General features: G+C 40.3%; 1 protein-coding gene across 6 annotated transcripts in view; it reads left to right on the top strand.

The window, feature by feature from the left end:
- Positions 1 to 22,261, top strand: part of TMEM117 (transmembrane protein 117) — a 283,837-nt gene that overhangs the window by 129,885 nt on the left and 131,691 nt on the right. For all 6 annotated transcript variants that reach the window (XM_056573968.1, XM_056573967.1, XM_056573972.1 and 3 more), the window contains one exon: positions 17,637 to 17,736. In XM_056573968.1, the coding sequence (XP_056429943.1) occupies positions 17,637 to 17,736 (100 nt within the window). The remainder of the gene's footprint in view (positions 1 to 17,636; positions 17,737 to 22,261) is intronic.

The raw sequence follows: 22,261 nt of genomic DNA on the forward strand, positions 1-22,261 counted from the left end.
GAGACATAGAGAAGCAGACTTCAGACCAAGAGACGCCACTCCCACGTGAGCTGGGTGCGTGCGTGCGTTTCCTAGACGTGGAGGACGAATAGGGCAATCCACCAAGAAATGTTCGGTACTAGCGCAGTACAGACATAGATTTTTTTCCCTACGGCGAGTCCTCTCTTCATGGGTCAGGCGAGACCGATCCACTTGCATAGCCTCCTCGGCGGGAGGCACAGGGGTAGATTGCAAAGGATACTGTGGGAGAGGTGCCCAGAGATCAAGGTCTTTTTCCTGGCGAAGCTCCTGGTGTCTCTCAGAAAAACGCATGTCAATGCGGGTGGCCAAATGGATAAGTTCTTGCAGGTTGGCAGGAATCTCTCGTGCGGCCAGCACATCCTTGATGTTACTGGATAGGCCTTTTTTAAAGGTCGCGCAGAGAGCCTCGTTATTCCAAGATAATTCGGAAGCGAGAGTACGAAATTGGATGGTGTACTCGCCTACTGAAGAATTACCCTGGACCAGGTTTAGCAGGGCAGTCTCGGCAGAAGAAGCTCGGGCTGGTTCTTCGAAGACACTACGGACTTCAGCGAAGAAGGACTGGACTGTGGCTATGGCAGGATCATTGCGGTCCCAGAGCGGTGTGGCCCAAGACAAGGCCTTTCCAGACAGAAGACTAACTACGAACGCCACCTTAGACCGTTCTGTAGGAAATTGGTCCAACAACATCGCCATATGTAGGGAACATTGAGACAAGAAGCCACGGCAGAAAATTTGTCCGGCAGGGACAAGCGGAGGCTAGGAGCGGCCACTCGCTGCGGAGGAGGTGCAGGAGCTGGCGGAGGAGATGGTTGCTGCTATAGCAGTGGCAGAAGTTGCTGTAACTGCAACAGCTGCTGTCCTTGTTGGGCAATTTGCTGCGATTGCTGAGCGACCACCGTGGATAGGTCAGCGAGACTTGGCAGCGGCACCTCAGCGGTATCCATGGCCGGATCTACTGTTAGGATTCGGCAGGCTGGATGTGGATCCTCTGTGTCAGCGAGGGATTGGCGTGGACCGTGTCGGTGGACCGGTTCTAAGTTGCTACTGGTATTCACAATGTGTTTTTTTTTATTGGAAAAGGGGGGTGATTCAAACTTTTAATAGGGGAGGAGTTAAATGATCTTTATTCACTTTTTTTCTTCACTTTTTTTTTTTTGCAGTGTTATAGGTCCCATAGGGTTAGCCGCGGCTATCCCGAACAGACCGACTGAGCTAGCCGGCAACTTTCACTTTCACTTTTAGCCGCGCGGCTCAGCTCTGAGCGCGCGGCTAAAGGGTTAACAGCGCGCGGCGCCGCGATCGGCGCTGCGCGCTATTAGAGGCGGGTCCCGGCTTCACTATGACGCTGGGCCTGCCGTGATATGACGCGGGGTTACTGTGTAACCCCGCGTTATATCAGGAGAGCAGAACCAAGGATGTACCGGTACGTCCTTGGTCCTTAAGGGGTTAAGATCTCTCCACAGGTGTTCACTGGGATTTAGATCTGGACTCATTGCTCACCACTTCAGAACTCTTCGTTTGTTGCCATCCATTTCTGTGTGCTTTTTTACATATGTTTGGGGTCATTGTCCTGCTGGAAGACCCAAGATCTCGGACGCAAACCCAGTTTTCTGACACTGGGCTGTACAGTGTGACCCAAAATCCATTGGTAATCCTCAGATTTCATGATGCCTTGCACACTTTCAAGGCACCCAGTGACAGAGGCAGTAAAACAACCCCAAAACATCATTGAACCTCCACCATATTTCACTGTAGGTACTGTGTTCTTTTCTTTATAGGCCTCATTCAGTTTTTGGTAAACAGTAGAATGATGTGCTTTACCAAAAAGCTCTATCTTGGTCTCATCTGTCCACAAGACGTTTTCCCAGAAGGATTTTGGCTTACTCAAGTTCATTTTGGCAAAATGTAGTCTTGCTTTTTTTATGTCTGTGTCAGCAAAGGGGTCCTTCTGGGTCTCCTGCCATAGCGTTACATTTCATTTAAATGTCGACAGATAGTTCGCACAGACACTAATGCTCCCTGAGCCTGCAGGACAGTTTGAATATCTTTGAAACTTGTTTGGGGCTGCTTATCCACCATCCAGACTATTCTGCGTTGACACCTTTCATCAATTTTTCTCTTCATCCATGCCAAGGGAGATTAGCTACAGTGCCATGGGTTGCAAACTTCTTGATAATGTTGTGCACTGTGGACAAAGGCAAATCTAGTTCTCTGGAGATGGACCTGTAACCTTGAGATTGTCAATATTTTTCAACAATGTTGGTTCTCAAGTCCTCAGACAGTTCTCCTCTCCTCTCTCTGTTGTCCATGCTTACTGTGGCACACACAGACACACAACGCAAAGTCTAAGTGATCTTCTCTCATTTTTATCTCCTTACAGGTGTGATTTTTATATTTCCCACATCTTTTACTTGCCCCAGGTGAGTTTAAAGGAGCATCACATGCTCAAAACATTCCTATTTATCCACAATTTTGAAAGGGTGCCAATAATTTTGTCCAGTCCATTTTTGGAATTTGGTGTGACATTATGTCCAATTTGCTTTTTTCCTCCCTTTTTTGGTTTAGTTCCAATACACACAAAGGGAATAAACATGTGTATAGAAAAACATGTGTTACTGCAATCCTTTTCTGTGAGAAATACTCAAAATTTCAGGGGTGCCAACACTTACGGCCATGACTGTATTTGTCAGTGTCATTATGTAGGTAAATTTCAGTTGTTTAGCATTTGAAGAGAAGTAAAGAAATCGGCAACTCACCATCTCAGCTGATATATTCTTCTTTTATTGAAGCATACTCACGTTACAATATAACAGAGGGAGAGGGTAGTGGACCGACTACCCTCTCCCTCTGTTACATTGTAATGTGAGTATGCTTCAATAAAAGAAGAATATACCAGCTGAGATGGTGAGTTGCCGATTTCTTTACTTCTCTTCAAATGCTATATGAAAATTCTACTGTGTCAGAGCACCACCAGCAGCACCCAGCTACACTGACGTATACCCAACACGATAGCTTCCATCTCTAACGCAGTGCCGTGCTACCTTTCGTATGAAATTTCAGTTGTTTATTTAGATTTTTGAGACATAATGTATTTTGTACCCTGTTTCCTATTGTATTTTGTGATTGGTAGAGATCTTATAGACATTCAGTAACATGTGAGAGTTTTTATTGGTGTTTTATGACTAAGGCTAGAGCTATGTGATGATTTTGAGAGCTACATTGGTTGCCAGGGCAAATATTGCCATGTCGCACTTCCTGAATCATCCTGTTTCCCACCACTTCTGGATAAAGCCTGCCCAGTGAAATGCGTTGAAGGATTTGTAAGGTGCTGAGGTGAATCCTGGTAAATTGTATGCATCTGTTATTTATGTTTAAACTTTCAACTTCATTCTTTTGGATGGCCTATGACACAGCTAGATGTACATAGTTTTACATTCCTTTATTTGCACTTGAGCACTTGTTGATCAAGTCTACTACGTACTTGCCCTTTATTTTTGAATAAAGTGCTGTAAGTCTGCTTATACTATACCTATTGTCACTGTATTATATGCTTAATTAATTCAGTTTATTCATTGTTGTATGGCCACTAGCATAAGTGCTTTTATAGGTATACAGTATTTACATGATATGACAGGACTCTCACCCAAGTACTGCATTGCTCTGTTGTACTAACCTAGTCCCTTAAATACGACCAAGGGACCAAGGGACATTTTTCAAATCTGATGTCTCTCTATGTGGTAATCGCTTTGGGATGATTTTACTTATCCAAGTGATTCTGAGACTGCATTTTTTATATTTGTAAAACAAAAATAGAGAAACAGAAACACAGCTTGTTAGTATACATTTTGATCAAAAAGTACAAGCCCACTCGCCACGTCAAGGCCACCTATTCAGAGTGGGTCCCTAACCTAACACTGGCCTAAAGCCGGGTGGCGACCACTGCCACCTCAACACCATGCTCACAGGGGGAATGACCCAGTGGCCAAGCAGCCCCACTGCTGCCCAACCAAGCCTGCTAGCTCCAGGCCACTCCACCCTACAGACAAAGCACCACAGTAATGATCACCGCAGAGCACCCCACCAGTGTGAACACCTACCATGTGCTTCCTGCCAGAGGGCTGGGAGAATGTTAGGAGGAAACCAATATGCAGTCTCCTGCTAATTAAAAATGCCCGGGCCGAATTGGTGGAGCAGAGTGCTGGCTATGAAAGAGGCGAGAGACTACAATTGGAAGATAAAAATAGAGAAACTAAAACATAGCCGCACATCCACAATTTGTATTTTGATCTGCTTGCTTCTCAGCATAAATTCAAATACTAACAGGTTGTTAGTATACATTTTGATCAAAAAGTACAATCCCACTCGCCACATCAAGGCCACCTATTCAGAGTGGGTCCCTAACTGGTATGATGCCAGGAGCTTGGTTGGGCAGCGGTGGGGCTGCCTTGCCACTGGGTCATTTCCCCTTGTGGGCATGGTGTCGCGGGTGGCAGTGGTTGCTGCCCTGCGCTACGCCAGTGTTAGTTTAGGGACCCATTCTGAATAAGGGGCCTTGATGTGGCGAGTGGGCTTGTACTTTTTGATCAAAATGTATACGAACGTCTAGTTAGTTTTTTAATTTATGCTGAGAAGCAAGTAGATCAAAATACAAATTGTGGATGTGCGGCTGTGTTTCTTTTTCTCTATTTGGGTTTTACATTTTTTATATGACGCATGGTACTTTGATACATTCTTTTTTGTAAAGAATTGGAAAAGTTAGCATTTTTACAAATTCATAATTCTTTGCCTATAAGATAGAATGTCATACCATATGTTAGAGAGCTTAGATGTTTAGTAACACATTTTGGGGGCCTGTTCAGTTCTTCAGTGGATTTGACAGGCCTGTTTGCTAGAAATCCCTACAAATCACCCCATTAGGTGTTTTGAAGAAATCAAAGTGAAAATTGAAAATGTAAATAATTTTATGAATCATTTTATTTTCTGTTCAAAAAATGTGAATCAATATTTATTATCCCTTTTTTTATATTCCATATATGGTTCTAGAGTGCTTTTTTACTCAAACACAGTCCTCAGACATGCAGGAGCTCCTAGTGAATTTTGAAGAATCCTTTCCCTGAGGATGGTATCATAGTTTGCGCACTCTTAAGTTAATATTATGATTTATAGCCTCCTGGGGTCATTACGGATGGGGTGATACTAAACATGTGTACTGCGGAAATTAAGCAATTGTGTTTTACTATTTAAAAAAAAAAAAAAAAAAAGTCCTACATTTTTTACATTCTTTTTCCAACTAAGGGACTACACTGTGCAGTCTCTGATCATACACAGCCTACTCAGCTTCCATATCCAGCAGACCTGAGGCCATTCTGAGGCCCCCATTTTCCATTGGCATCCTGCAATCGCAATGTGAGGTGCTAATGGGGAGCAGAAGGATCTCCCTTCCACTGTTAACCTGTTAAATGCTGTATTTGGCTTGGACTGCAACATTTATAGGCTGTCAGGATCGGCAAATATCTCCACTTCAGACAGTCCCGTAAAGAGCCCAACAACATGAGACAGTGGATGGCACAGGCTTAAGGTGGTGTACTGTCTCCAGGCCTAAACCGAAATGGAAGGTGGGGGAGCTTGAAGCTTTGTGATGTCCTCATGGAGGAGTGGTAGAGAGCTGCAGTGGCAACCTGTAAACCTCTGGTGAACGTCATGCCCAAGAGGCTTAAGGCAGTGCTGGAAAATAATGGAGGCCACACAAAGTGTTGTCACTTTGGGGTGTATTCGCTTTTGTTGTCAAGGTTTAGACATTAATGGCTGTGTGTTGAGCTATTTTGAGGGGACACATCGTTAAATACTGTTATCTCTGCTGTGCACTCAAAACATCGTAGCAGAGTGCCAGTTCTTTTAGTGTTGTCACATGAAAAGATGTAATAAAATATTTACAAAAATGTGAGGGATTTACACACTTATATGAGATACAGTACAAAACGATGACTAGTAAGATATCTGTATTGTCCATTCATATATTTGTACATTGCGATCATATTGCCCTAAGACGTCTTTTTTCCAAACTAAATAACCCCAAGCTTCAAAACTTGTCTTTGTACTTAAATCCTCCCATACGATTAATTATTTTGATCACCCTCCTCTGCACCCTCTCCAGTTTAGCCATGTCCTTCTTATATACAGATGCCCAAAATTGGTCAAAAATATCTTTTTGTCACAAGCCTCTGTGCATTTCTTAAAACATCTTATGACTTTGCCTTGGCAGCTGGCAGCTGCTGCCTGACACTGATCGCTAATGTGGGTATCGGTGGAAAGTAAGCTCAACAAGTCATTTTACCTAATCGGTTTTACCCAATGTTTTATTATTTAGCACATCATTGCACATTATACAAAAACAGGTAAATGACTATGATAAACATATTTTAATACAAGCATGCTACAGTTTGAGTTTCCTAAAATAGCTATAACTATTTAGATATTGCATCATATTTCTTTTATATTCTGGTTTTCTACCATTAAACTCCTTTTCACATGTACAAACTTGTAACATTTTGCCTAGATCAGAAGACACTCTGAATATATTTCTGCATGTCATTTTACATATGTTCTTTCTCTCATCTTATGCATATCATTTCTAAACAAACAGAACTTTATTTCTGCTGGCTGGTTTCCACTAAATGGGTTTCAAGAAGTTTAACATTTAACAATGTACTTCATCAACTGACATATACATCTAAATGTTTATAAATAGTATCTGGCACAAAAAATGTCAGGATCTGGAAAAATATTAACATTTTATCCTTCTGCATTACAGAAAAAAATGGCAGATGGGGTGCACTTTAATTGATTTAATGGAACAGCCAATCTGTTGGGTTTTGGTTAATCTTTTCAGAATTACAGAGTCAGAATTACATTTGTGATTATGAAAACAATAGAATGCACAAATGGGACATATTAATTTGTAGCCACTTAACAATCACCCATCTTCACTTTATTACACATCATTCTGGACTTATGTTTGTAAGTTGTGTTCATGAAACATGAAGGGTATGTTAGAATGCTATGACTCTAAATAAGGCAAATAGATGGGGCAGCAAAGAAGGGTAAAGACATTAATATGGGGGACTTTAACTACCCTAATATAGACTGGGAAGCTGAAACCTGCAGGTCCAGCAAAGGAAACAGGTTTCTGGCAATGATTCTTGTGGACCTTACACTAACCAATCAGCCAGACATAGCATCCGAGCTAGAGGTAGGGGGCATCTTGGCAATAGTGACCACAACATAGTAAGTTTTCGTTTATCCTGTATAAGGGTGTCTACTAGTGGGGCTACAAAAACATTAAACTTCAGGAGGGCCAATTTTCACTAACTAAGAAGGGACCTCAGTGACATAGATTGGGACCATGCCCTCAATAATAAAAGTACACAAGCTAAATGGGACATTTTTAAAAGCATCCTGAATAGATCTTGTGAACATCTACCCTGAGACGTGCTATTCTGGAGTATCTCAATGAAAATAACATATTAACACAGCACCAACATGGGTTTATGTGGGATCGGTCCTGTCAGACTAATCTGATCCTTCTATGAGGAGGTAATTTATGGGTGAAGCTTGCAGAGTTATGTCCTTTGAAATCTTTATTCCTATTGCGCAGCTCTGCAAGCTCCCCTGCCTTTTTCATATTAACTGCCATGCGTTCACCCCCACCTGCAGGATATTGAATAAACTTGCATATTCATGAAAGGAGGGGGAGGGCTACTGAATATGGAGGAGGCTGGGGAGCTTGGTGAGTCGGCTCCCCGCCTCCACTGTGCAGAGCTGTGCAATAGGAATAAAGATATCAACAGACATAACTCTCCAAGTACCTCACAGATAAATGTATCCCGTAACCCTTCTTTTAAAAGCTTTTTACCTGCACTATAACCTGGTATATTGGTTTAGTGTGGGTAAACAAGTTGTCAGATTCTCTTTAAATATCCTTTATAACCATTCGTTGACATGTAGAAAGGGGAATATTAGATACTGTGCAAACATATATTGTGCTATCTGTGGTTAGTATAAACACAAAATGGCACTTTTCTTGTTGGTAGAACAATTGTAGGTTTTGTCTAGATTTGGAAATAAAACCTGTTCTTAAATCTTGACGTTTACAAAGTTTGAACACTGCCCGAGAGAGCAAAATCTGTAAAGCTGTATAAAGCGATACATATATTATTGCTAGGCAGCCATAGTTTTGTTTAGATAATTAAGTAGCATAGTGATATTCCAGAGGAAATGGCTTATTTTGATGTCATGAAGCACACATTAAACAGACTTGCGATAATTAATTTAGAAGGAATGCAATTAATCTCAATTAGGATGCTTCTCATTAAGAGGCATTGACCGTATAACATTTTGGGATTATGGTCTTATGTCTTTTCATTGTTGCCTTCCTGAGCATAATTACTGATGGCCATACATTAATTAAAAACCTGTTATTTTTCATAAAACATTTCAGATGTACCTTACAAAGTCATGTTGCCAGAGTGTACCACAACCATCCAGACAACTGAAAAGAATCTTGTGAAGACGTCTCAGGACAGAGAATATGAGGGGAATTCATCAAGCTATTTAGAACCTTTTTTTAGTCTAAAATTATAGTCTCAGTCACTTCCCATGCAATTTTTGTGAGACTTTTGCTTTTGATCATATTTAAAAAAGTGAACCACCATTTGCAGTACTTTAGACCAGTGTTGCAGTGGGCACTGATTCATTATGTGCGACTTTTCTCAGAAAGTCGCAAAAAAGTTGCAGCGGCGTGCTTTTAGACACAAACCCACACTCATTTACTTCAGCCCTGTAAAGCAGTCTAAACGGATACCATGCGCATAGGAGGCGGTAAATTCATCAAGCGGCGTGTGACTTTTGATGAATTTGGCACATGAAGGTAACATCACATGCGACTTTTCTTCTCTAAATAGTACACATACTAGACAATTGATGAACTCCCCTCTAAATTTAAAAGAACCAAAACTTCTGCTGATTCATAACCAGTATTTTTTCTGCTATTTTGTAGATGACAATCTGTTCATATCTACTTTTTGTAGGGATTACTGTTTTGTAGATTCGAAAATTCTCAAATAACACTAAATGAAAAGTAACTTTCCTACGTATCATAACCAAAAAACTACAGTCTCATCTAGCCATTCCAAATCTGGTGTTAGAATGGTTCATACATTGTTTCAGCAATTGTTTGTTTATTTGTTTTTTCTCTATCCTATAAAGGTACAGCTATTTACATAATTAGTAATATTTCTATTTAATTAACCCCGTAAAGGGGTACTCCGGTGGACATTTTATTTTTTTAATCAACTGGTGCCAGAAAGTTAAACAGATTTGTAAATTACTTCTATTAAAAAATCTTAATCCTTCCAGGACTTATTAGCTGCTGAATACTACAGAGGAAATTATTTTCTTTTTGGAACATAGAGCTCTCTGCTGACATCATGAGCACAGTGCTCTCTGCTGAAATCTCTGTCCATTTTAGGAACTGTCCAGAGTAGGAGAAAATCCCCATAGTAAACATGCTGCTCTGGACATTTCCTAAATTGGACAGAGATGTCAGCAGAGAGCACTGTGTTCCAAAAAGAAAATAATTTCCACTGTAGTATTCAGCAGCTAAAAAGTACTATAAGGATTAAGATTTTTTAATGAAAGTAATTTACAAATCTGTTTAACTTTTTGGCACCAGTTGATTTAAAAAAAAAAAAAAAAAAAAAGTTTTCCACCGGAGTACCCCTTTAACCCCTTGGGGACTGAGCCCATTTTGACCCTAAGGACCAGAGCATTTTTTGCAATTCTGATAACTGTCACATTAAGCATTATTAACTCTGGGTTGCTTGTACTTATGAATTTGATTCAGAGATAGTTTTTTCGTGACATATTCTACTTTATGTTAGTGGTACATTTGTAGCTACTTGCATCATTTCTTGGTGTAAAATGCCAAAATGTAATGACATTTTTTAAACTTTTTGAAGACCTCAGAGGGCTTCAAAGTATAGCAGCAATTTTCAAATTTTTCAAGTAAATTTCAAAATCTGAATTTTTCAGGAACCAGTTCAGTTTTTAAGTGAATTTGAGGGTCTTTATGTTAGAAATACCCCATAATGGACCCCATTATGAAAACTGCACCCCTCAACGTATTCAAAATAACATTCAGAAAGTTTGTTAAACCTTTAGGTGTTTCACAGGAATAGCAGCAAAGAGGAGGCGAAAATTCTAAATCTTCATTTTTTACACTAACATATTCTTGTAGACCCATATTTTTTATTTTTACAAGGGGTAAAAGGAGAAAAATCCTCCAAAATATTTTACCCAATTTCTCTTGCGTAAGGAATACCTCATATGTGGATGTAAAGTGCTTTGTGGGTGCACTAGAGGGCTCAGAAGGGAAGGAGTGATAATGGGATTTTGGAGAGCGAATTTTGCTGAAACGGTTTTTGGGGGGCATGTCGCATTTAGGAAACCCCTATGGTGCCAGAACAGAAAAAACACCCCACATGGTATGCTATTTGGGAAACTGCACCCCTCAAGGAATGTAACAAGTGGTTTAGTGAGCCTTAACACCTCACAGGTGTTTGACGACTTTGCGTTGAAGTTGGACGTGAAAAGGAAAACATTTTTTTTTTTTTTACTAAAATGCTGATGTTACCCCAAATTTTTCATTTTCACAAGGGGTAATAGGTGAAAATGTCCCCCAAAATTTTAAACCCCATTTCTCTCAAGTAAGGAAATACCTCATATGTGGATGTAAAGTGATCTGCGGGTGCACTAGAGGGCTCAAAAGGGAGGGAGCGACATTGGGCTTTTGGAAAGCGAATTTTGCTGAAATGGTTTTTGGGGGCATGTCTCATTTAGGAAGCCCCCATGGTGCCAGAACAGAGAATAACACCCCACATGCATACTATTTGGGAAACTACACCTCTCAGGGAATGTAACAAGGGGTACAGTGAACATTTACACCCCACTAGCATTTGACAGATCTTTGTAACAGTGGGCTGTGCAAGTGAAAAATAAAATTTTTCATTTTCACGGACCACGGTTACAAATATTTGTCATTCCCTGTGGGGTGTTAAGGCTCACTATACCCCTTGTTACTTTCCGTGAGGGGGTAGTTTCTGAAATGGGGTCACATGTGGGTATTTATTTTTTAATGCATCTATGTCAGAACCACTGTAACCAGCAGCCGCACCTGTGCAAATCACCAGTTTTGCCTCAAATGTACATAGTGCGCTCTCACTCCTGAGCCTTGTTGTGCGCCCGCAGAGCATTTTACGCCCACATATGGGGTATTTCCGTACTTGGGAGAAATTGTGTTACAAATTTTGTGGGTCTTTATTTTCTTTTACCTCTTGTGAAAATGAAAAGTATAAGGCAACACCAGCATGTTTGTGTAAAAAATTCAAAATTTTTTACACTAAGAGGCTGGTGTAGACCCCAACTATACCTTTTCATAAGGGGTAAAAGCCCCCCAAAATTGGTAGCACAAGTTCTCCTGAATACAGAGATACCCCATATGTGGCCCTAAACTGTTTCCTTGAAATAAGACAGGGCTCTGAAGTGAGAGCACGCCATGCCCATTTGAGGCCTAAATTAATGATTTTTATAGGGTGCCTCCAGCTGTTGCAAAACTCACCACATGCCTGGACAGTCAATGGCTGTCCAGCAATACTGGGAGATGTTATTTTGCAACAGCTGGTGGCTCCGTTTTGGAAAAACTGATGTACAAGACGTTTTTTATTTTTATTTGGGGGGGGGGGGGGGGGGGCAGTGTAAGGGTGTAGTGTATTTGTACTGTTTTACTCTTTATTTAGGGTTAGTGTAGTGTTTTTAGGGTACATTATCACGGGGCAGGGTATACAGTGAAAGGGGGCAAAACTACAACTCTCAGCATGCACTGACAGACCGTGCATGCTGGGTGTTTTAGTTATGCAACAGCTGGAGGCACACTGGTTGGGATTGGTAAACACTGAGTTAGGTAACAGACTACCAAAGTGTTTCCCCACCACTGTCTGTTTCCTAACTCAGTGTTTTCCAACCCGTGTGCCTCCAGCTGTTGCAAAACTACAACTCCCAGCATGCATGGTCTGTCAGTGCATTTTGGGAGTTATAGTTTTGCAACAGCAGGAGGCATGGGTTGGAAAACACTGAGTTAGGAAACAGACAATGTTTGCCAACCAGTATGCCTCCAGTTATTGCAATACTACAACTCCCAGCATGCCCAGACAGCCGAAGGGCATATTGGGAGTTGTAGTTATGCAACAACTGGAGGAGAACAATTTGGAGACCACTGTGTAGTGGTCTCCAAACTGTAGCCGTCCAGATGTTGCAAGACTTCAACTCCAAGCATGTCCAGACTGCCCAGGCATGCTGGGAGTTGTAGTTCGGCAACATGTGAAGGGCCAGATGTTGCCGAACTACAACTGCCAGCATGCCTGGACAGTCTTGGCATGCTTTGAATTGACATCTGGAGCGCTACAGTTTGGACACCACTGTATAGTGGTCTCCAAACAGTGCCTTTCCAGATGTTGCAAGACTACAACTCCCAGCATGCTGAGACTGTCCAAGCATGCTGGGAGTTGTAGTTCTGCAACATCTGAAGGGCAAGATGTTACAGAACTACAACTCCCAGCATGCCTGGACAGTCTGGGCATGCTGAGAGTTGTAGTTTTGCAACATCTGAAAGGACAGTGGTCTCCAAACTGTGGCCCTCCAGATGTTGCAAAACTACAACTCCCAGCATGCCCAGATAGCCAAAGGCTGGCTGGGCATGCTGGGAGTTGTAGTTTTGAAACTCCTAGATAGGGCAGTGAAGATCACTTTACGGCAATCTTCACTGCTGCATCTGGGAAACCACCGCCGCTGCCTCCACTTGACTGTGCCTCCTGTCAGTCGCCAGTCCCTGGTCCCCACATGAAGCCAGGTTTCCGGAGCTGGCGGTCCCTGCCACATCCACAGGCCCCCGCACATCGCCACCATCTTCCCCCGCTCCGCACATCCAGGGGTGAGCAGAGTGGGGGAAATGAACATTCCCCCCCGCTCCGGCCCTGCGATTCACCGATCAGTCCTGATTGGCCAATCGCAGGGGATAGGAGGAGGTGGCACCCCTGACACCTTGCACCTATCCTTTAGGATGATCGGGGCTGTCCCTGACAGCTCCAATCATCCCTATTCTCCGGGCTATCCGGTCATCAGAGACCCCCCCCCCCCCCCAAGCATTTGCACAGAATGCCTGCTGAATGATTTCAGCAGGCATCTCATTCTGATCCCCGCCTGGCTAGCGGCGGGGATCAAAATTCCCACCTTAAGTACCAGGATGCAAGGACATATCCACACGCCTGTGGTCCCCAACAGGTTAAAGCGCACCTATGTTACTCAGTACCTAATCCTGATCGTGTGCATATCATTTTTATGTGTCTAGGACCTATATATCCGGAGAAAAAATCTTTTATCTGCTGCTGAGTTACTTTTTCATCTTGCTGGCTGGAGGCGGCGTGTCTATATGTCTCCCTCACAAGTGATGACCCATCTGCTCTGAGTCTCCAGATCGAGCCTGGGCAGTCAGCCAATCACTCTTCTCTGTGAAATAGCATATTATAATGAGTCCTGCAATATATCAAAAGTTTTCAACAATGACAGTGCCTCTTTTAAGGACTCAGCCTATTTTCACCTTAAGGACTCATTTTTGCACTTTCGTTTTTTTTCTCCTCATCTTCTAAAAATCATAACTCGTTAAATTTTGCACCTACAGACCCATATAAGGGCTTGTTTTTTGCATCACCAATTGTACTTTGTAATGCCATTACTTATTTTATAACATAATCTGCGGCAAAACAACAACAAAAAATTTTGGGGTGAAAAAACCCGCCATTTTGCCCATTTTTAGGGCTTCCGTTTCTACGCAGTGCATTTTTCGGTAGAAATCACACGTTACCTTTATTCTGTAGGTCCACACGGTTACAGGGATACCTAATTTATGTAGGTTTTATTTATTTATTATACTACTTAAAAACACAAATTTTGGTGCATGTAGTTATCATTTTTTTAAAGATTGTCATCTTCTGACCCCTATAACTTTTTTATTTTTCTGTGTATGGGGTGGTATGACCTTTATTCTTTATTCTGTAGGTCCACACGGTTACAGGGATACCTAATTTATGTAGGTTTTATTTATTTATTATACTACTTAAAAACACAAATTTTGGTGCATGTAGTTATCATTTTTTTAAAGATTGTCATCTTCTGACCCCTATAACTTTTTTATTTTTCTGTGTATGGGGTGGTATGAGGGCTTATTTTTTGTGCGCCATGGTCTGTAGTTTTTATCGGTACCATTTTTGTTTTGATGGGACTTTATGAAAATTCACAATTTTGGAAGTTGTTTTTTTTTTTACGTGTACGCCATTATTTTATAAACAAATAGGAAAAGGGGGGTGATTAAAACTTTTATTAGGGGGGTGGGTTACTCACATATTTTTTACCACTTTTAACTTTTTTTTTTAGCCCCCTTAGGAGACTATGGAGACCATACCATGCAATCTTTTGATTGCATACACTGTTCAATGCTTTGCCATAGCATAGATCAGTGTCACCGGTGCTCTGCTGCATAATCCTGCTGCGTAGGCATGGAGCAGTAGTTCACCGATTGCACGACATGGAGGCAGGTGAGGACCCTCCCGTCACCCTGTTGTCACGAAAGTCCCGATCAGCTCAGTTGAGCTGACGTGATAGTTTTACTTTCTGTTTAGACGCAGCAATCAACTTTGATTGCGGCTTCTTAAGGGTTAATGCTGGGCATTGGCTTGATCAACGGTGCCCGGCATTAGCCGTGAGTCCTGGCTGCACGTAGCAACCGGGATCCACGGGTTTAACCCATTCTCTGCTTTTGAGAACGGTTTAAACCCCATTAGTGGGACTCAGGATTTACAGGTATGCCCTGAGTCCTCAACTTCTCGGGAACGGGGGCATACCTGTATGCCTTGTGTCCTTAAAGGGGTACTCCAGCGCTAAGACATCTTATCCCCTATCCAAAGGATAGGGTACAAGATGCCTGATCGCAGGGGTCCCGTCTTTCACTCCCCCTTCTATAGGCTTGCATTGAGGGGGCGGAGCATGACATCACATGAGGGCGGAGCTGCGACGTGACAATATTCCAGCCCCGTGATTGCCAGTCATCAGACCCGGAGATAACATGCTCTGGGGGCTGATGGTAACTGGGTGCTGTGTGTAAGATCACGGGGGTCCCCAGCGGCGGGACCCCACGATCTGGCATCTTATCCCCTATCCGTTGAATAGTGGATAAGATGTCTTAGGGCCGGAGTACCCCTTTAAGTGGTTAAGCAAAGTAATAGACAGCAGTAGCTATCACTTCTACAGCAAGGATGGCAAAGTCAGCTGCTTATAGATATAGTATGGTAAGGGCAGACAGTCTATATCGGCCAAAATGAAGCACACTAAATTTGCTATTTAAAGTAAAAATGGAAAAAGAGGTTCCCCAATATAAAAACAATATTTTTCTGTGGTTCAGGGTTCACCCCTGATAATAAGTTGGAAATTACTTTATTTTTGCTTTGGATCTATTACAATATTTATTATTACATTTAAATGTGTTATTGCTTTTCTGTTGGTGCTTGCATTTTGTTGCTAATAAAGTTGTTGCACATACCTTAAAACTAACTTCTCTATAATATATTTTCTTTTTTCCTGTTTATATTTTGACAGTCGATTGTATATCACCTCATAGCATCTCAGGATGGAAGCATTGCTCATTTTTTTTTATTAGAGTGCAGAAAGCATTCTGGATGGCAAACAAAACATATAACCAATGTAATTTTAAGAGCGAACAGTTTGAATGGTCAGGACGGGTTCTTGGCTCTATGAAAATACAAGAATGCCTATTCAGTGTCTAATTTAATGTAGATCTGTTTCCAAATGCTGGTGGTGATAAATGGAGGCGGTTTGTTGTATTATGGATACTTGGGCATTTTATAGTTCTTAAATGAAACTCATTCTGGCCAGCAGCAAGGCATAAAACCCCATATTAGTGTAACAAATAACAAATGAAACAGCTGGTAGGCCAAAAAGAAAACACATGGAAACATGAACGGGCACTTTTACAGCTCTTAAATCAATATATGTTTCAGCAGCCAATGTGAAAAACACAAAATGTAGATGCCATATATACAGAATTGTAAATTTATGAATAATATAAACATGTGGTTATTGTTGGCACAGTCCTAATATTTCACATAACCATATTATGATTTGGCTCACTATGTATATAGCAGAAAAGAGTAGAATATTTTCATATCTGCTGAATTTTACCCTCAATTCTTTACCCATAATTCTTAATTCCTAGGTGCAGTAATAGTTTTTATTTATTTATTTATTTATTTATTTATTTTACCAAGATTAAGCCCCTTTCACATTACCGTTGTGCCCTGTCGGAAAACGTCTGTTTGGCTCTTTTTCTTTTTTTTTTGCCTTTAATGTCCCTTATCTGGATGGGGCACAATGGGCAACAACGGGTCCCAACAGATCCCATTTACTATCATGGGGTCTGTCGAGCACCATTGTTTTTTAACGGGAGTAGCGGGAGAAGAAGATGTTGCATGATGTGTTTTTTCTCCCACTATTCTCCCCTGTTTCCCTGATGTGTTTTAACGGCAGTGTGAAAGAAGCTTCAGTATGTATACCACTTCTATTGAATAATTGCTACTGCTTTACTTGTAAGAAGAAAAAAAAACAACGAGAAACTAGCTGTATTTTCACAGATAGGATTGGGTGGGGGGGGGGCTTTGTTTATATCTTTATTTTGACCAGTGGTTTTACCAAAACCAAGAGTGGAACTAACGCAGAGAACAACTATAATGGAATTTTGCACCTTTTTCTGCTTTTTGGACCCTGTGTTTTGTAAATTACCCCACTATTTAAAAGCATATACACCTTCCCATTATAAAAACAATATAAAGTATACTACAATGGAAATATACAGTGAAAAAAATAAAATAAACATCAATAGATGAACATCAATCAGATTGCTCCTTCAGTGGAAACCAGTGGACATTTTTGCTTAATATCTATCTTTGCCAGAATTGTGTGTTTCCAAAAGTAATTCCAAATGTGTTAGTTGTTCTCTAATACAAACTTAAAAATACAGTGGTCAAATGTATATGGTGAAGGTTTACCCAAATTTGAATATGATTTTACAGTTTTTTATATTCACTGCCTGTTTAATCACTAGTTACTGTTTTAGGTAAATGTTGATAATGGAATTTACATATTTCAGTATTAATTTATTTAATTTCATCCTCCAGGCTTATAAGCATATTTTGTGTATCAGTATACATTTTTAAAATTCACTTTCATCATTCGCGCAGTGACTGCTATAGCCAACAGCTGCCTCTCACTATTGGAAGACAGAAATAATGTAATATATGATTCACTTAAAAAACATATAGGCTATTGTTAAAATAAAATAATAGGATGCATATTTTAAAGTCTACTGACAGATTTAGGGAATATAAACATTTCTGTAAAATAGAATTATATCTATTTGGTTTTATTCTTTATAGCCCTTACATCATAACCGAATACATGGGCATCAGGAATGAGAGCTTTATGAAGGTTGCAGCAGTTGGAACGTGGATGGGAGACTTTGTTACGGCTTGGATGGTAAGTATATGTTTGTTTATTGATTTCTGTTGAAAGAAGTGTAATGTTGTAGATTTTCACAAGTATTAAACCAATAATAGGGCATTGTTATTGCTTCTTTATTAGTAATTCTATACTATAGTACAACTTCTTTTCAAATGCCAAGCCTCCTAGAGCCTAAGACAATTTTCATATAGTAATAGTATGTTATTGAAGAGATACTTTGGTCAATGTATATCTCTCTTTTTATCTTTTGTCATTTTAAATAAAGATGCTGAAGATGGCATAAATTGGGTTGCGTAAGTGGGAAACCCAAATCTTGGTAGCTATCAGTATGACTCCATATTAAACGATTGCCATTTGTAAGTACAAGAGTGTTTTATTATAGTTCCTTGCAACTTGAAGGTTATACATAGCTGTAATACAGCCATGTGCATAAGATTTCAGGCCTCAGTTCAGGACTTGCTGGGGGGGAGATTTATCAAAACCTGTCCAGTGGAAAAGTTTACCAGTTAACCATAGCAACCAATCAGATTGCTTCTTTCACCTTTCAGAGGTCTTTTAAAAAATCAATACAGAAAAAACACAAAAAAGAAGAATTCGCGCCCCTACTGTAATATGTCAAATAAATTACTGTAAACGATAAGTGGAATTGCACTCACCAAGTCAGGTTGCGCTAAGAGCACAACACCTCAGAGGACTTCAAGTGTTAATATGATGGTCGCTTGGATCTACAACCGTGGCTTGTCCGGTGTCAGCAGCGCTGGTCCGGTGGGAAAATGCTCATAAAAATAGACAAAATTCAAGCTTCTAGGCGCTGATCCGGCAGAGTAAAAGTACGGACACACGATTATTGTCCTAAAATCAGGTTTATTCGCACAACAGCAACGTGTTTCTGGTCTGTCTCCCTGGCTGTATCTCAGGGTCAGTTACGGACCAGAAACACGTTGCTGTTGTGCGAATAAACCTGATTTTAGGACAATAATCGTGTGTCCGTACCATTTTACTCTGCCGGATTAGCGCCTAGAAGCTTGAATTTTGTTTATTTTTATGAGCATTTTCAAAAGTCGGAAAGAAGCAATCTGATTGGTTGTTATGGGCAACTCAGCAACTTTTCCTCTGGACAGGTTTTGATAAATCTCCCTCGCTATCTTTTGACATATTATCCAGAGTAGAAGTGGAGGTACAAACTAAGTTGAATAAGACAAAACCACACTTGATTAGATACAACTGGGTACACACTATAGGAGACATATATCAAGCTTTTTAAACTGCTTTTGATGTAAATTTGCAACATTTGTGCAAAAAGAGCGCAAATGTTTGCTAATGTGATTTTGACTACAATGACTTTTGCTTTTTCACTTTGCAGTGGTCAGAGATTTGTGACGTGCATCTATTCTAAACAAATAGCTGCAGATTGCAACCAATCAGATCGCTTCTTTCATTGTGCAGAGGTCTTGTTAAACATGAAAGAAGCAATCTGATTGGTTGCTGTGGACAACTTGGCAACTTTTCCTCTGCACAGGTTTTGACAAATCTCTCCCAAACCAGCCCAGAGATGGCTTACAAAACTGGCTGTTGACAGCAGTCCCAAAAAATCGCACAAAAGTCGCACAGGTGAAAAAAATCTCAAAAAAGCTGCACAGAAGGAATCATACAAACTGGTGGTCTGTACTAGCCCCATTTTTTATCACATGCCCTGCACAATTTAATAAATTTGGTCCATTTACACTCCAACTTCACCATCAAAACCCGTGTCCCTACACTGACTTTGATATGTCCCTCAATTGCTTTTTACATTATAACTAAAAGAATGAGAATGATCTGAAGGTGCCTCTTGAGTCATATAACGTCCTATATTAAAATATGTAAAACACTTTTTTCAGCAATAATGAAGGAAGAGTTTTTGTTCTGTACTTTTCTCCTATGTTAAAATAACACTTAGCTGAGGCAAGACCAGGATCAAATAGAGGCAAACATATTAAGTAGTGGTGGCAGATGGACCTTATGTGATGTCAGTTTCTATACATCGACCTTTAATTTATGTTGTCCAGTTAAGTTTATCAGATGTTCTCTTCTAGCAGGACCACAGATGGTGTAAAAGTTTAGCATAAAACTTTGGCGGTAGTTCCTATGAGTCCCTATGCTGGTGGTAGAGGGGAGGGAGCTCATCCTGTCTTGTTGCTTCTCCTGCCATTACATTGATTTCTGCTATTCAATTAAACGTTATGAAACCAAATTCTGTACAGGGAGCAGATATTAGATGAAAGGAAACCGGCCATGTGTTGTTTCTCCATAATCTTCTGACATCAATTCCAAAATAATCTTTAATCCTTGAAAATGTTAGCAGATTTTCACTTAACCCCTTGATTACACAGCCAATTTTCTTTTTTACATTTTAATTTTTTCCTGCCTTCTAAAAGACATAACTTTTTTTTTTTTATCTACAGACTCAGAAGAGGGCTTGTTTTATGCAGAACCAATTTTACTTTGTTGCAGTATAATAGTTAAGTTCAAAGCAGCACTCAACTTTGATGTTAATACAAGATCCTTTATTGACCTTTCTTTAAAACAACATGGCCGAGTAATTGTGGACAGAGGAGAAGTAGTCGATAAGCAACAAAAGTTTCATGTCACAAGGCGCTTTGTCAAGTGTTTGTTGCTTATCGGCAACCTTTCCTCTGTCCACGCCATCTTCGCCATGCTGTTTTAGAGTATGTTCCCACATTCAGTCTCCTGCTGCAGAATTCAATGTAAACTAAATGACTGAGCACAGCTTCTAATCAGCAGTTACAAATCCTGCGCATCAAATCTGCGCAGAATCCTGTACATGTGAACGTACAACCCCATGATCGCCAGTCATCAGACCTGGAGATAACATGCTCCGGGAGCTGATGGTAACGGGGTGCTGCGTGAAAGATCACGGGGGTCCCCAGCGGCGGGACCACCGTGATCAGGCATCTTATCCCCTATCCTTTGGATAGGGGATAAGATGTCTATGGGAGGAGTACCTCTTTAAAGAAACTTCAATAAAGGATCAGGTTTTAATGCCAAGGGTAAGTGCCTTGAGTGTGTTCACATTACCTGCTTATCAATTGCAAGCATTACTTTTTTGCAATTTTTTTTTTTACACAGTGTACCTAATAAGAAAAAATGACGTCATCTTTATTCTGTAAGTCATTACAATTATATTCAAAGTATATACGTTTTGTTTGTGTCCTTTATATAAAGCCAGAAGTGAATCCAGTAGAAAGGAAAAGTATAAGTCCTTACTTTATATTTCTCATTCCTTCTGAATACGCTTTGGCTCAAAAACTGCAGTGGCAGTTTAAAAAAAAAAAAAAAAAGTTATACCTCTTTATATTCCTGTTCACACGTACTGTAACCCAGTGCATTGGATTTAGTGGGGGTGAACAGCCTGTCAGTGTTCCTTTAACCCCTTAACGACGCAGGACGTAAATGCATGTCCTGGTGCGATTCCGCGGATTTCTGCTAATAACCCCTCAGATGCCGTGATCAGTACAGTGCAGTCAGAAATGCATGATCGGATCGCCCACAGCGCTGCCGCGGCGATCCGGTCATCTGTAGTGGCAGCCGGAGATCCCCACACCTACCTCCGTCCATCTCCCGGGGTCTTCTGCTCTGGTCTGAGATCAGGTAGACCAGCGCAGAAGATAGCCGATAACACTGATCAGTGCACAGCACTTAACAGTATTAGCAATCAAATGATTGCTATAAATAGTCCCCTTAGTGCAAAAATAAAAGTTAAAAAAGTAAAAAATAAAAGTAAAAAATTTTGAAAAATCCCTTCCCACAATAAAAATATTAATTGTCTCTTTTTCCCTATTTTACCCCCAAAAAGTGTAAACATTTTTTTTTTTAATAAACACATTTGGTATCTCCGTGTGCATAAATATCTGATCTATTCAAATATAATGTTAATTATCCCGTATGGTGAACGGTGTGAACGTAAAAAATAAAATAAAATCCAAAATTGCTGCTTTTCTATAACATTTTATTTTTAAAAATGTATTAAAAGTTTTATATATGCAAATGTGGTATAAAAAAAAAAGTACAGATCAAAGTGCAAAAAATGAGCCCTCATCCCGGTGCTTATACAGAAAAATGAAAAAGTTATAGGTCAGCAAAATATAGGGATTTTAAATGCATTCATTTGGTTAAAAAGTTAGCGTTTTTTTTAAGCGGTACAATAATAGAAAAGTATGTAATCATGGATATCATTTTAATCCTATTAACCCACAGAATAAAGAAGACGTGTCTATTTTACCGTAAACTGTACAGCATGAAAAGGAAACCTTCCAAAATGTGAAAAAATTGCGGTTTTCTTATCAATTTCCCCACACAAATAGTATTTTTTTGTTGCGCCATAAATTTTATGGTAAAATGAGTGAGGTCATTACAAAGGACAACTGGTCGCGCAAAAAACAAGCCCTCATACTAGTCTGTGGATGAAAATATAAAAGCAATGTAAAGCAACTGTTTAGTGACAAACTTAAGCAACTTTTATGTCTCATAATTTATAATA

Source organism: Hyla sarda, chromosome 4, assembly GCF_029499605.1.
Source record: "Hyla sarda isolate aHylSar1 chromosome 4, aHylSar1.hap1, whole genome shotgun sequence".
Classification (NCBI taxonomy): domain Eukaryota; kingdom Metazoa; phylum Chordata; class Amphibia; order Anura; family Hylidae; genus Hyla; species Hyla sarda.